The sequence below is a fragment of the Podarcis erhardii genome (genome assembly GCF_964252035.2).
Source record: "Podarcis erhardii genome assembly, chromosome: 3".
NCBI lineage: Eukaryota > Metazoa > Chordata > Lepidosauria > Squamata > Lacertidae > Podarcis > Podarcis erhardii.
The window spans coordinates 25,405,810-25,420,838 of NC_138507.1; the positions used below are offsets into that span (position 1 = coordinate 25,405,810).

General features: G+C 43.1%; 1 protein-coding gene and 1 long non-coding RNA gene across 3 annotated transcripts in view; one reads left to right on the forward strand and one right to left on the reverse strand.

The window, feature by feature from the left end:
* The window catches only part of LOC309339442, a 130,562-nt gene that overhangs the window by 102,165 nt on the left and 13,368 nt on the right, over positions 1 to 15,029 (forward strand). The gene's annotated exons all lie outside the window — the stretch shown is intronic.
* The window catches only part of SH3YL1 (SH3 and SYLF domain containing 1), a 474,176-nt gene that overhangs the window by 12,752 nt on the left and 446,395 nt on the right, over positions 1 to 15,029 (reverse strand). Inside the window, exons 1-5 of one of the 2 annotated variants that reach the window (XM_081857380.1) lie at positions 14,747 to 14,899; positions 8,226 to 8,336; positions 7,221 to 7,334; positions 4,735 to 4,799; positions 277 to 389 (exon numbers count right to left, since the gene is read on the reverse strand). In XM_081857380.1, the coding sequence (XP_081713506.1) occupies positions 277 to 389; positions 4,735 to 4,799; positions 7,221 to 7,334; positions 8,226 to 8,336; position 14,747 (404 nt within the window). In that variant the 5' untranslated portion in view covers positions 14,748 to 14,899. Of the gene's footprint in view, positions 1 to 276; positions 390 to 4,734; positions 4,800 to 7,220; positions 7,335 to 8,225; positions 8,337 to 14,746; positions 14,900 to 15,029 lie in introns of those variants that run through there. The other variant, XM_081857381.1, reaches the window with a different exon arrangement.

Below are 15,029 nucleotides of genomic sequence, written 5' to 3' on the forward strand. Positions count from 1 at the left end.
GTGTTAACTGTCTTGGAGAAAACCCCTGCTAAAATCTTCCTGCCCAATCTGCCAGTAGGCGGTCTCCAGAGACTGGTTTTGATATGAGGAAACAAACATTCAGGCAGCCGACTCCTCAAGGCACCATGAACTAGAACAAGTCCCTGGAGCTTTCCCTCCACTCCACTCTCATTGGATGATCAATAACACCGTTTTCAGCTTACTGAAGATAAATAAAGCTGTAACGGTAACAGCTTTTGAGAGCTCAGTATCCTTTAGCATTTCAGTGACACTCACCTCCCCAAAGGCCCAATTGCGACTGTAAAATTTCCTCCCAGAGTAAGATTGCCACCTTTTGCAAAAGCTTCAACAGCTCTCTCATGGTTCAGTATTACCACAAGGTCTGACACCTGGAGAGAGAAAATTAAAAAGCAGAATGTTGAACCTATTTTCAGAAGGAAAGAACTCAGATTTTTTCGTTTGCCTACAAGCAGAACAGCATAGAAAAAGAGGCCCTATCGAAAGACTACTTTCGTGGAAACAAGCTGAACCAACAAATCTAGTAATCCCGGTGAATGCTTATCCTGGGGAACAAGAACTGAAGGTAGCTATTTATTTGTCTGACCAGGCCACATTGAAAGAGGTGGAAGGACACACACATCCTGCAGGTTGCCCATCACCCCATTGGTGGATTTGTATTTTAAATAAAGGTAAAAGGTAAAGGGACCCCAGACCATTAGGTCCAGTCATGGACGACACTGGGGTTGCGGCGCTCATCTCGTTTTATTGGCCAAGGGAACTGGAGTACAGCTTCCGGGTCATGTGGCCAGCATGACTAAGCCATTTCTGGCGAACCAGAGCAGTGCACGGAAACGCCATTTACCTTCCCACAGGAAGGGTACTTATTTATCTACTTGCACTTTGATGTGCTTTTGAACTGCTAGGTTGGAAGCAGGGACCGAGCAACGGGAGCTCACCCAGCCGCAGGGATTCGAACCACCAAGCTTCAGATTGGCAAGCCCTAGGCTCTGTGGTTTAACCCACAGCGCCACACGTGTCCCTCTTTATTTTAAATAGGCAACTGTTTAATACACTCTTGCATGTGTACACAGGGCACCACAGTCACCCTCTTCCGAGCTATCCAAACAGATCAGCTCATGAGCAGGGAGTTATTGCCCAACCTCTGCTCGTCAAATGATCAAACTGGGTATACTACACCTCTCCTTCTTTTTGCTGCTGCAAAAACCAGTGGGATCTGGAAAAGTTGCTTTCAAGTCATGCTTAAGCCCCCAAACTTGGGTGTGGGTGAACCACACTTTAGCTACTATGCATAAGTTTTTTTGGGTTTTTGAAAAGTGCTCTTCCCCTCATTTAGCTTGATAAACCCCTTGATCATATGGGAGACTGAAGGGAGTTAAGTAGCTGTCATCTCAGAAGGAGCAAAAATGCAAACAAGCCCTTAGGAAAGAACTGGAATACAGATGTTCATTCTGAAAGCATCCCTTTGTCACCTTGACTCGCGCTGGCACAACCAGAACTGAATTGAGTGCACTGTTTTCAAACAATGCCTAAGAAATGTAGCATTTGTTTGAGTGAAGGGAAGCAACCAGGGTGACTTGCTGTAGAATGAAAGAAAATCAGGATGTAATCATTTTGGGGTGGGATAGGGAGCAGGGGCGGAGGAAGGAGGGTGCAGTAACGGCGGGCTGCCCTGGGTGTCACTACTGAGGGGGGTGACAAAATGCCGGGCGGCACTCACTGTGGGGCCTGCAGCGCGCCTGAGCCACACATCTCTCCTGGGAGTGATGAGGTGGCTTGGGCGCCCGCAGGCTCCGCTTTGCTCCAAGCAATCTGCCCACCGCATCCCCCTCAGCTGTAGGGCGGCTGAGTGGGAGGAGGCAGGCAGACTCCTTGGAGGCCCCGCAAAGCATCATACCCCGACTGGCCCTGCCCTGCAGGCAGCTGGTCCCGCCCCTGGGCACAGGGCACTCGTGTTGCCCCAGGCGCCAAATTGCCTTGTTCTGCCACTGGGGGCAAGGAGGACATTAGGCTGGGAAAACTCTCCACACAAGCTTCTTGACATTTCATCATTTCATGTTACTGGGGAGGGTGACAATACAGACCACGATCATTTGGCCAGTCCTGGGTGAAGTGTAATTGGAGGTCTAAGTGACAATTGTTTTGCCCTAGTTATGCCTGCTCACAACACAGCAACACAGGTAGCTGCACTGCTCCCAACTCAGACAAGTAGGTGGGAGGAAGGAAGCTGGCTTTCCAGTTTGACTTCTGCGGCTGCACCTGCACAAGGCAGCTGCTTCCAACTTCCTTCCAAGTTGAAGTAGCTTTCAACAGAATGGGCAGCTACTTGGCAGGGGGTTGGACTTGATGGCCCTTCTGGTCTCTTCCAACTCTATGATTCTAAGAATGGATCAGCTACTACACCACCAGGGTTTTGTTTAGATTTCTTTTGGCTAGCGACAACGGGTGGCATTCACCGCTAGTGTTATTCAGAGTGGACCCATTGAAGTTAGTGGACATGACTAACTTAGGTTCACTGAAGTTAGTGGACCTCGGTTCATTATTTTCAACAGGTGTACTCCAAGTGGGATTTAGCTGCATACAACGCTCTGCTCTAGTTTTTTTTTTACCTGCTTGGGCAAGAACTGGTTGGCAGTCGACAAAGCATGCACAGAAGAGATTAAGGTTATACAACACTCGCTGGCAGCATCTCAGGGCTCCGTAGCCATGCCAGTTATCCATCATCAGGAGTGAGCAGCGCCTTACTTACTTTATAGAAAATCAAACAAATGGCATGCTTCCTGTTCAAGTTTCCTCTCTGGACGTAATTCTCAAGGAAAAGCATTATAGCTGTGCTTTAGTTTGGCAAATGAATGTACCAGATAGGCAAGCAAGCTCTTTTTTCTCTTCCATCACTAACACTTGAAAGACACAGGATGGGATACAAAAGTCCCTGCTATGCTACCGTATCACAGGACTTTGACCCTCTAGCTCAGTGGCTCTCAACCTGTGGGTCCCCAGATGTTGTTGGACTACAACTCCCATCATCCCTGAGCTCTGGCCTTGCTAGCTAGGGGTGATGGGAGTTGTAGTTCAACAACATCTGGGGACCCACAGGTTGAGTAAGGCTGCATCGCTTCCCAACTTGCGTCTCGAGCTGTTTTTAGACTACAACTCCCATCACCCCTAGCTAGCAAAACCAGTGGTGAGTGGGAACTGTAGCCCCATCTGGAAATCGAAGTTTGGGAAACACTGCTGTAGATGTTCACAGAATCGTAGACTGGAGAGTTGGAAGGGACCCTGAGAATCATCCAGCCCAATCGCCTGCAATGCAGGAACATGCACCTGTCCCCATATGGAGATCAAGCTTGTAACCTGGGGAATTATCAACACCATGCTCTAACCAATGGAGCTATCCAGGCTACAACTCCAATCATTCCTAAGCATTGGCTATGCTAGCTGAAACTGATGGGAGTTGCAAATCCAACATCATCTGGAAGTGCATGGGATCTCCATTCTTGACTACAACAGAGCCTCTTGCAGTCTGGCTACCATAAAGAAGTACAGTCATACCTTGGAAGTCGAACAGAATCCGTTCCGAAAGTCTGTTTGACTCCCAAAACGTCCAGAAACCAAAGCGCGGCTTCTGATTGGCTGCAGGATGTTCGGTTTCCAAAAATAGTTCGCAAACCAGAACAGTCACTTCCAGGGTTGCGGCATTCGGGAGCCAAAACGTTTGAGAACTGTCACGGCTAAAATGGCCGCTGTTTCTTTAATGAAAATAAAGCTGGGTCAGCATGACTCAGCGGTCTGCACCAAGTTGTATATATAAGTGAGAAATGTTAGTTTGTTGCTGAGGCTCATGTTTGGGTTGGTTGGTGCTGGTGTGTATAGTTGTTCAGTCGTGTTTTGCACAAAGACTTTTAAGAATAAAACTCTGCAAGGATATTCTCGTGGACTCTTTTATGCAGACAAGGGTCCGAGGACCAGGCTGAAGAGACAAAGGGAGGTCAGAACCCTTTCCTTCTTTTTTTGCTGTTTACAAACACTGACAAGAACTAGGCTGTTTGAAAACCAAGGTACGACTGTATCATAAATGTGAATGCAAATATGAATGCTTTAAAAAGAACTCTTGCCCAATATAAAGAAAATCCTATTGAACCATACAGTCATACCTCTTCTTGCGAACACTTCATGTTGTGTTTTTTCGGGCTAAGAACACGGCAAACCCAGAAGTGTTTACTTCCGGGTTTCGCCGCACACACACAGAAACGTTCTGCGCTGTTTGCACATGCGCAGAAGCACTCTATAGCACTTCACACATGTGCACTTCACTCTATAGCACTTCACACATGTGCAGAAGCGCAGCTCTGGTTACGGACTTATGGGGTGCTAACGGAAACCTCAACCAAAGGTACCACTGTATATGAGTTTTAGTCAATCACGTACCAAATCTGCCTAAGTTTGCATGCAAGAGGGAAAAAACAGTCCTAAAGGAGGAAGGCATGCTCTCTGTGTTACTGTGTGAAAAATACAACTGTTGCAGCAGGCACTGTCTTAAAAGAGAACCATTCTGCCCCTTTTTACACACAGGATCCTCATCTGTAATTTTTACTACGTATATCATCATAATTTAAAAACTCTGCCCAATTAACTAGAGACATGGTTTTAGGAGTCAATCAAAATGTGTGTGCGTGTTTTCTAACCAACTAACTAAACGTTGGAGCGTTAACTTACCTCGATTCCAATCTCAAATCCGCCACCAAGGCCAGCTATCCCGATGGCAGACGGAGCTGACCAGACTAGAAGAGAAACAGAAACACACTGTGAACATGCAGAGCGTTTTACTTTAGAACTGAACAAGATAGGCAGGTGCAACAGGGAAAGAGGATGCCGCTGTATTAGATTTGCGCATTTGAAGTTCATTTGCAAATAATCCAATGCTATTCTGCATAGCTTTATTCACACAAAAAAAAAGAACTTCAAAGGAAATAGCTTCATACAGTTCAGGCATTTCTACAACGCTGAATTTTTTGTTCCAATACTGACTTGCAAATGAAAGACTGCAGGTTCAAACAAAATATGTATGTAATACAATATGTAGGTCGTTTTGAAAAGCATGATACAAATGTCTATGTCAAAGTGTGCCAAGGAAAGCTGGAAGCTGTTCTTCAAAATGTTTTATTTTGCTCCCAGTTTTGAATCTCATGCACAGCTGGAGAAACTACAAAATCCAAACAGTTTTGGTAAAATTTAGAAGGCTCGAGTAAGGCAAGTCACATCATGTGCTACATACACCACTGAAACATAAACAAGCCACAAACTATTGTTCGGGAATCTTAACAGGAACTAAATTCCTTTCAAACCCTCCATTAGCTTCTGTCGGCCACTAATTGTCAGACTATCTGCCATGTCAATAGAAGGAAGTGTGGCAAGTGGAGAGATGCTACTGTCTCATTATCTAATGTCCTATTATTCCTCGTAAAATGTGTCCACGCTGGTTTTTGCAACCAAGGTCCTGTGTTTGTGTCTTAGGGGCTGGCCACTGAGAAAATGGGATGCTTGACTCAGGCCTGCCCCAAGACATTTTGGCACCTGAGAGGGCCACAAAACAGCAAACAACCCAAGGAAGAAGGGGTGAGTGAAGATCTACCTATCAGGAATGAGGAGAGGAATAAAGATCTACATCGGGAACAAGGGTGGGAGGAGACCAGCAGCCCCTCCTATTCAGCAAGAGGCCGTTGCAGAGGTGGCATTTGGGCTGCCAATGATGGAGCAGATCTGGCCTCAAAAGAGAGTACCACAGATGTTGCTGCAACTACAGCAGTGAGTGATGCATTCTTCTTCCCCTTGGGCATCCTGCCTCCTGAGGTGATTGCCTCGCCTTGCCTTATGGGCAGGCCGGCCCTAGCTGGACTAGATGAGCCATTGGTTTGATCCAGTAGGAACTTCTTATGTTCTTAAGACAGTTCCAAGGATGTCACTAGGCATCTATTATATGAAGAAGGAACTTGTAGCCTCTCTAGGTGTTGTTAGATTACAACTCCTATCCTCTCTCACCACAGCTTACGCGACCTGGGGCTGATGGGAACCTATCACCTGGAGAGCCACAGAGGTAAATATACTTCTTCTAAAAGAAACATGGAGCTGCTCATTTTTAGTCACTGGAACTAACCGAACAGGACTCTCACGTACAGGAATGCTCCCATTATGTAATCTGCAGTGTTTTCAAAACAGCAAATTGCAAGCTGCTTTTTATGACCGAGTACAAACTCAAGACAAGGAAACATTTGTTTGCGAGCTATTCTTTGGAGATTACGGAAGCGCTCAGTGCCTGCCAGCAAAAGGACACAGATGTGTGCCTTTGAAACATGCCTCCACCAGCAAGACAATTCTGTCTCAGTTTTAGGATTTTTGTTTTCAACGAGAGCCTTCACACAAACTGATCTGCTGGAGGGAGGGGAAAGCTTCAGGCTTCTTGTCTTGCTAATAAGAGGTTTGTGTGAATGGGTGTCAAGGTGCTTGTTGACCGGAGAAACCCTTTCCAACCTGGTGCCCATACTATGTTGCTAAGGCTACAACTCCCACTATCCCTGACAATTGGCCAAGAGGGCTAAACAGATAGACTCATAGAGCTGGAAGGGACCACAAGGGTCATCTAGTCCAACCCCCTGCAATGCAGGGATATTTTGCCCAATGTGGACATTGAACTTGACCCTGAAATTAAGAGCCACATGCTCTATGAACTGAGCTGATTGGAAGGAGGCAAGTGAGATGTGTGTTAAAATCCAGCAATAACTGGAGGGCACCAGGTTGGAAAATCTGGTCTAGAGAATAGCACACGGTTCTGTACTTTAACTTCACTATTACGCTCCTGGACATCATGAGATTGATTTCTTTTTGTACAACTGAATAAACCCTGATAGAATGATCTAACCTTCTCTGCCTACCCCCTATCTTCCCATTTTTATAATGCATAAATATACTCAGTCAGATGAACAGACACATACTTCAAAGTAGTGAAATTTGTGATGGGGGCCTAAGACTCAACATCCTCTACGTTCAGCTGGGAGGGTAGTTGCCAGATATGCCCAATTCATAATAGCTCACAATTTCATCCCAATGGACATGCAGGCCCTGTTGAAGCTTGAAAAACTCTCGGCATCTCTTTTTGCATGCAGAAGCATTTGGACTGCTTTAAAAGGAGGAAAGGGCAAACTTACTTCCGTTAGGGAGGCGAGCCAGAACGATCCCACTGCCTCCTCGAGCTGTTACCAAAAACCCAGCTTTGATTACAGACAAGACTGCAAGACCTTTTGCTTTGGCAATTACATGGGCTGCAAATAATGAAATTAAATAGTTAGATATTATGGAGGCAAAAGAACCAATACTAGGGTTGCTGTATTTCCAGAGGTAAAAATCTGGGCAAAAAAAGAAAAAGTTGTTGAGCCACCAAAAAGAGGACATGACCAGGATTTCCTGGACATACGGCAACCCTAACCACTCCGAATTAGGGGGGGAGAGCTTTTTTCATTTAATTAAGCTATTATGCAGAGACTTGACACTTTGAGGCAAAATTTTGCTTTGATACTCTTGATCAAGGAAGTCAATGAAGTCTGAGGGACAGACTTTAGTTTCACTTTCAAATCTGGGACCAATGGGCAAGTTAGTTTTGAAGCTTGGCCTTCTGTGCGTGATGCTGATTATTAAAAGCAGAGGGGCAGGAAAGGAATAACCAGATTGCCATTTAACTGGCATTTTACGGGGACCAAAATGTTTGAAAACCAAATCGCCGTTTCTGATTGGCTGCAGGAAGCCCTGTCGGACGTTCAGGTTCCAAATGAACGTTCGCAAACCGAACAATCACTTCCGGGTTTGCGGCATTCGGGAGCCAAAACATCTGAGTTTCAGGGTGTTCAGGGTGTGCAAGGTATGACTGTACATTGCAAATGAATTTGCAGGACATGCCTTGGACCACTGCTTTTTCGTAGACTGCGATACCAGCTTCTTTCCGGGAAACAGTTTATAGAAAGCTGGGATTGCAAAATGTAACAGGGGCTTTAAAAAAGAAAAAATCTGCACACAATCCATTTCATGTTACCAAATGCAGATCCCAGGCCTTTAATCAGGTGAACTCACAAAGACAAGACTAGAGGGAAACTTAGCTCTAGAAAGAACAAACAAACTGAAGTTGTGAACAACAAGATGAAAAACTCTCTTTTACTAACCAGGTATGATCTTGTCAGGGCCATTTCTAGAAGTGATTTCTGTAAATTCTCTTAAAATCTTAGCTGCCTTCTTTGCTTCCGACTTCAAATTGGAAGGTATAGGGTTATTCACTGAAAAGGAGGGGAAATATAAAGGAGTATTGTAAGCAAAACACGAATATTTCAAAAGGGGGTAAGAAGCATCTGTTAGTTCCAAGAGCTGGTAACATTTGTTGCATCCCTAACAATCTGGTACAAATGTCTTGCTTAGTAACACCATATAATGCTACCACTATCTCCTCCATTATCAGCATAAAGACATGTCTGTGGAGAATCATTCCACAGTACAATTTGCTATTTTTGAGTATTGAGCCTATGGAGAAATGACACATTCTTTCACCAGTAGCTCTGAAACGTGTGTCAAGCTAAATAAAAAATTTATCCAATTTTATTCCACCAATGAGCAACCAAGAGCTGCAGCAGGCAATGTTAAAATGCAGATAAGTTCCAGCAAAGGGACTTACTAGCTGATGGCTTTGGAGTGATTATGCCACAGCTGATTCAAGAATGATGACATCGAACCCTACGTGAGTCAAGCATATGACAGAACAGGAAAACAGGCAGGTTTCTAAAAGAAGCTTGAAGTCTGCAATTAGAGTTCTGACTAACAGTGCTGTGTTGGTTGAATATCTCTGCAAAGTAGAGGCTCTCACTGCATATCAAGATGGTTTAAATAAATAAGGTTCCACTGCAATCTCCATTAGCCCAAGGGGGGAAAAAAATCATATTCTTTTGGGTCCTCTTGAAATGCTTTGTAAATACCTGTCCTTCATTGCTGTCACAAGAATAAAAATGTAAACCATGATGCCTATGGAGCACAAAACCTATTGTTAGTAGCCAAATTGTTTACATTCCATTCATCCATCCACACTGGACCTAAGTATTATTAAACATTAAGCCACTTAAAAGCATGGGCACTTAGGCTGAGCTCTAAAGGTTAAAATATTTTATCTGTATTACTGAGGTGTTAAAAGTTACTGAGGAGCAAAAGTAAATATGTGAATAGCTTAGGTGGCAGAACCATTAGATTTTTGGCGTAGCCTTGAAATACCGGTGCTTTTCACCTAAGGAATGGTTGCAGAAACTTTATTCATTTAACACAGTGCCATCATTGTGCATTGTGCTTGCAGCACAGGAAAGGACAGGAGTATTTCTTGAGGAGCTTACAATCTAACAAGATACACAGCAGAGAGGCCACAGGGGAAGAATGTGCTATCATGAAGTTGCATGCATTTAAGGCTTAGTTTTAGTCTCACTAATGCATGAGCAGATTGCAACGAAGACTTCTCCAAGGTGGCATGTTTTGCAGGAGGGATTTGAAGAGAAAGAGGTGACCTCACAGAGAATAGTTTGTCATCAATACAACGCAAACATCTGTCTTAGTTTTAGTCTTCAAGAGAAGTTAAAAGGAGTGACTGATGGTAGCAGGACAATATAGGCAGTGCACATGAGAGCTGGTAAAGATTTTTCAAGTATTAACAGAAGCCCTGTTGAGCATAGGATTGCAGCCACAGAATGTGAAATAGTTGGGGATTTTTAAACTCCTCTGACTTAGATCCAAATGAGAAACTCAAAACACTGCCAACCCTATACAATGGAGTAATCAATCCATAAACAAACACTGTGTAAGATATTATGAGTTAACAAAGATCCACCCAATAAGATAACAGAAGGCAAAACTAATCTGCTCATAATTTCTCAGGTGAAATATTTCTCAAAATTAATATACCGTACAAAAGGTCAGCTGTGTCCAAAATAAGGAGCCAGAAAGATAGGAGAGCATGAGATATCAAGAATGGAGAAAACTCCCTCCAATGAAATTGCTCAGTACAACTAAATCTGGAGCAAGGATTGGGTGGAAGATAGTCTTGTAAACGCACTGTACCAATCACGTTATCCTTTGAGTACCTCTGAGGTCTCCCTTCTTTTGTTCATGAAGAAGGGGGGTTGTCATAAAAAAGTCTAGCACAAAAACATGAGCACAGCAGGTGGAAAGAATTTATACCCCAGCGCAACAAACCTGACTTGCAAAACTTTCTTATCAGCAAGAGAGAGAGAGAGAGAGAGAGAGAGAGAGAGAGAGAGCGCCATCAAGATGGTTTGTTGGAAATCTGGCTGTACATGGTTATCAGAGTTTAATTACATTTCCAATTATACTTTCAAACTGTACAACGCCACAATCATAGTACAGTGGTACCTCGGGTTACATACGCTTCAGGTTACAGACTCCGCTAACCCAGAAATATTACCTCGGGTTAAGAACTTTGCCTCAGGATGAGATCAGAAGTCATGAAGCAGCGGCGCAGCAGCAGGAGGAGGCCCCATTAGCTAAAGTGGTGCTTCAGGTTAAGAACAGTTTCAGGTTAAGAACAGACCTCCAGAACGAATTAAGTTCTTGACCCGAGGTACCACTGTACTGAGTAAATACCCGCCTTTTTAAAACATCACATACAAGGTACACAAAAGGCACATGTTTTAATCAGTTGTTATAAGTTCAGTTTTATGTTTGCTATGGGAACGGTGCAACCTTATCATTGGACACACAAAGTGATATATAGAGGCAAAATAGTAATGAAATGCAGCCCTGAATCTCTTTTCAGGCAAGTCCTTAGGGAATCTAACAATCCCACCTACAACTACTCAGAAAAAGTCACGTTAAGTTCAGTGGGGCTTGCTCCTAGGTAAGTGGGTATAGGATTTCAGCCCAAATGACAAGACATTATCAGAAGGATTTTATGAATCTCACGGCAAATTAACTTCATATTTGAAACAGCTTGAAATGAGCCTCTAAGTACGCACAGACTGAACTCCCCATCCTCCCCCTAAGCAGGATAATCTTGCTGAATGAAAGCTAAAGGGTAAAATAATATGACAGCAGCTGAGCAGAATGAAAATATTTACTTGAATTTACCTCTTTTAAAGTGGCTGCATACAGATACAGAGATATTAGATGACTGCAATATTTTGGAGAAGCAAAACCAAAAAGGAAAGCAATGCTAAGAAGCATGAAACTTTCATGTAATTCAGGCTTTCAGACAATGTTTTTGTAGCAGTCAGGTGTCCACATATGCAACAGAGGACAGCTGTGGTCCTAAGCTTGTGGTATCTCCAGGTAAACTGGGGGGGGGGGGACTTTCCTGAAACCTTTGACAACTGCTGCTAGTCAGTGTAGACAATACTGAGTTAGACAAAGCCAAAGGCCTGACTTGGTAAAATACGCTTTCTCTTCTTAAATTGCTTTTTATCGATTTGCTAAACAGTTATCAAGGCGGAATACAGAGCTTGGTAAGTGAGAAAAATATATATCAGCTAAAGACTGCAGTCACTTTTGTTCCAACATAGGCAACTAAAGGTGTTGCTCCATAGTGTTGCATGTGATATAACGTATGGAAACAATGATCACCCAATTTTACCAAGCCAATAAAGGCATACCATGCTTTATAGCAAGTGTCTGAGGTTTCTGTTTTGTTTTGGATGCAATGCTCCTTTTGTATATGGTTAACTTGTCCCTAAGAATGATGTCCCATACTTGCGAGATCCAAGCTTTGAAGAGGTTTGTATTTAGAGATTTCCAATACAGTGGTACCTTAGTCAAGACAAAATAAAAAAATTCCTTCCAGTAGCACCTTAAAGACCAACTAAGTTAGTTCTAGGTATGAGCTTTCGTGTGCATGCACACTTCTTCAGTGGTACCTTAGGTTACATACGCTTCAGGTTACATGTGCTTCAGGTTACAGACTCCACTAACCCAGAAATAGTGCTTCAGGTTATGAACTTTGCTTCAGGATGAGAACAGAAATCAGGCTCCCGCGGCGCGGCAGCTGCGGGAGGCCCCATTAGCTAAAGTGATCTTCAGGTTAAGAACAGTTTCAGGTTAAGTACGGACCTCCGGAACGAATTAAGTACTTAACCTGAGGTACCACTGTAGTTTGCTATCACTAATATAGTTCTGTAAGATGCTTATTAGTTATATCTTGGCTCTGTATAGTAAAATAAGATACCAAAGTCTATTTTGGGTCTTGTTGCATGAACTGCCTAGTATGGATACAAATATTATTCATTAGGTGTCGCTGAAACCATTACAAAACAAAATACAAAAAATAAAATACATTACACAATTATCAATAATTATTATAACCAGGCATTCTGTCAGATAAGAGATGGCTTGTTTTGAGCTCTGTCAGATAAGAGACGGCTTGTTTTGAGCTCTGTGGTTTGTTTTTAGCTCGATTATTTTAAAAATTGCAGTTCCAGCTCTTTTTTGTTAACTGCTTTGAGGTTTTCTTCTACAACCAAGATACAGTTTAAATAAATTTTATGAAATAAATAAATAAAATTGCATGGCCTCCCTATTTAAGGGGAAATGAATGCGGAAATACAGCTTTAGCATTATAAAACAGCATACTAACATTTAAAAAGCCCAGGTAATATTTTTCCTGTGCTGCAGGAAAATGGGAGGTCAGGGAAAAACGAGACAAGCAGCTCAGAACAAATCTTTGCATGATACTCCAACTCAAGGTTAGCTTTATCTGAAAACAGATCACAGGCATTTTAGCAAGTAGTAAAGATGTAAGTGCAGAAAACAAGGGCATGAGAAATGTCATATCTGACTGCTTTTAGTTCTCTTAACCTTGCAGGCTGCATATCATACTTTGGGAGGGCAACTGATGCAAGTGTTGCCAATAGGATTTCACATGCAAAACCCCTTATTTGTATTCGGAATACACACATTTCAGTTTATTCAGCGGAGTCAACATTATTACATTCCCTCTGCTCTCTTAGACTGAGAGTTTGAGGGCATATCCTGACTTCTCAACAAAGTTTGTAAACCACTCTGCAATGCTTACTCACTTATTCCATTTGTGCCCTGCTCTTCAGCCAAAAAGCCTCCGAGAGAGGCTTACATTGAAACATTCTGAATTTCAATATCAAAGCCACAGATTTCAGAGAAAAGGAGAGAACATTGACCACAGCTAGACGTGCTGGCTTTTGTAGGTTTATGATAGATACTTAGGATAAATTGATTTTTATTATTTTTTTAAAACTAACAGCCAAGAACAATAATTACCAAAATTCACCAAGCAACAGTTCTTCACCATCACCCTTCCAGGTCCCAAGGTACATGAAGAGAAAAATAAGTGAGTGCAGACACAGTCATTTATAATAGTTCCTTTGGATTGGATTTCCAGGTTATTTTGACACCCTGGCAAACTCTTTTGTCATTGGCAAAAAAACCTACAGCTGGTCACAGCAGATGATGGAGAAATTCGTGACTTTATTGTAGCAGTGATTTAACCCTTCTGCCAGCCACTAATTGTCAGACTATCTGCCATGTCAATAGAAGGAAGTGTGGCAAGTGGACAGACGCTACTGTCTCATTATCTAATGTCCTATTATTCTTTGTAAAATGTGTCCATGCTGGTTTTTGCAACTGAGGTTCTGTGTTTATGTCTTAGGGGCTGGCCACTGAGAGAATGGGATGCTGGAATCAGGCCTGCCCCAAGACATTTTGGCACATGAGCGGGCCACAAAACAGCACCCTCCACCAGGGAAGAAGGGGTGAGTGAAGATCTACCCATCAGGAGAGAGGAGGGGAATAAAGATCTACATTGGTAACAAATGTGGGAGAGACCAGCAGTCCCTCCTATTCACCAAGAGGCCGTTGCAGAGGTGTCTAATAATAATAATAATAATAATAATAATAATAATAATAATAATAATAATAATAATATTTGTACCCCACCCATCTAACCAGGAATAAAAATAGGAATATAATAACAAACATTGATACAACATAAATGGGGATTTTGGCTAGCTTGCACCTATTCAGTCCAACAACAACAACAACAACAACATTATTTGTACCCTACCTATCTAACTGGGAATAAAAATAGGACTATAATAACACACATGTTAATACAACATAAATGGGAATTTTGGCTAGTTTGCACCTATTTAGTATTATGATAATAATAATGCAGTACCCTGACTGACTGGGTTTTCTGGACTGCTTCCTCTGTGTGTGTGTGTGTGTGTGTGTGTGTGTGTGTGTGTGTATGGGAATATATTCCATATAAATATACCATTACACATTACAGTCATCTTTTGACTGAACAAGAAACATAAAACAAGAACTGGACTCTAAAAACTGTGCTTCTAAAAGTGACTTACACTAAGGCAGTCCTATTAATTTATCAGTGGACTTGTTTCACTCTTTTTAAATAATGATTTATTATTTATACCCCGCCCATCTGGCTGGGTTTCCCCAGTCACTCTTTTAAAGCTTGGCAAGCCCCTCAGGTGGGGGGAAAACTGGACTTCTAGAACTAGACAGGGAAGAATTAGGGAAACTTGGGGAATAAATATGGGCAAGACACACCCCACGTATACTTTCTCCCCAAAACTCCATTTCCTCTCTCCCCACCACCACCACCTCCCAAATTCCCACCTCCCTCATATCCACACCAACCAAGCCTACTTACTGCTTCCAAGAAGGTACCATCCACACCCACCCCTGGCTTGGGAAAGCCTCGGGAGTATCTACAGCAATGCAGCCAACCACTCGCGACAGAAACTATCCCTGCGTTCCACTGTAAAGACCCCGCCTTGCAAGAGGCAGCAGCAGCAGCAGCAGCAGCTGCTCACCTGGAGCAGGTGCATGGGCGGGCTTGAGGCGCCATAGGCGTCTAAACCACGCGCCTGATTTTCTTTTTTTCTAACGTTGGAATCGAAGCCGCGAAAGAGAGCTCGGGGCCGTCAACTCCT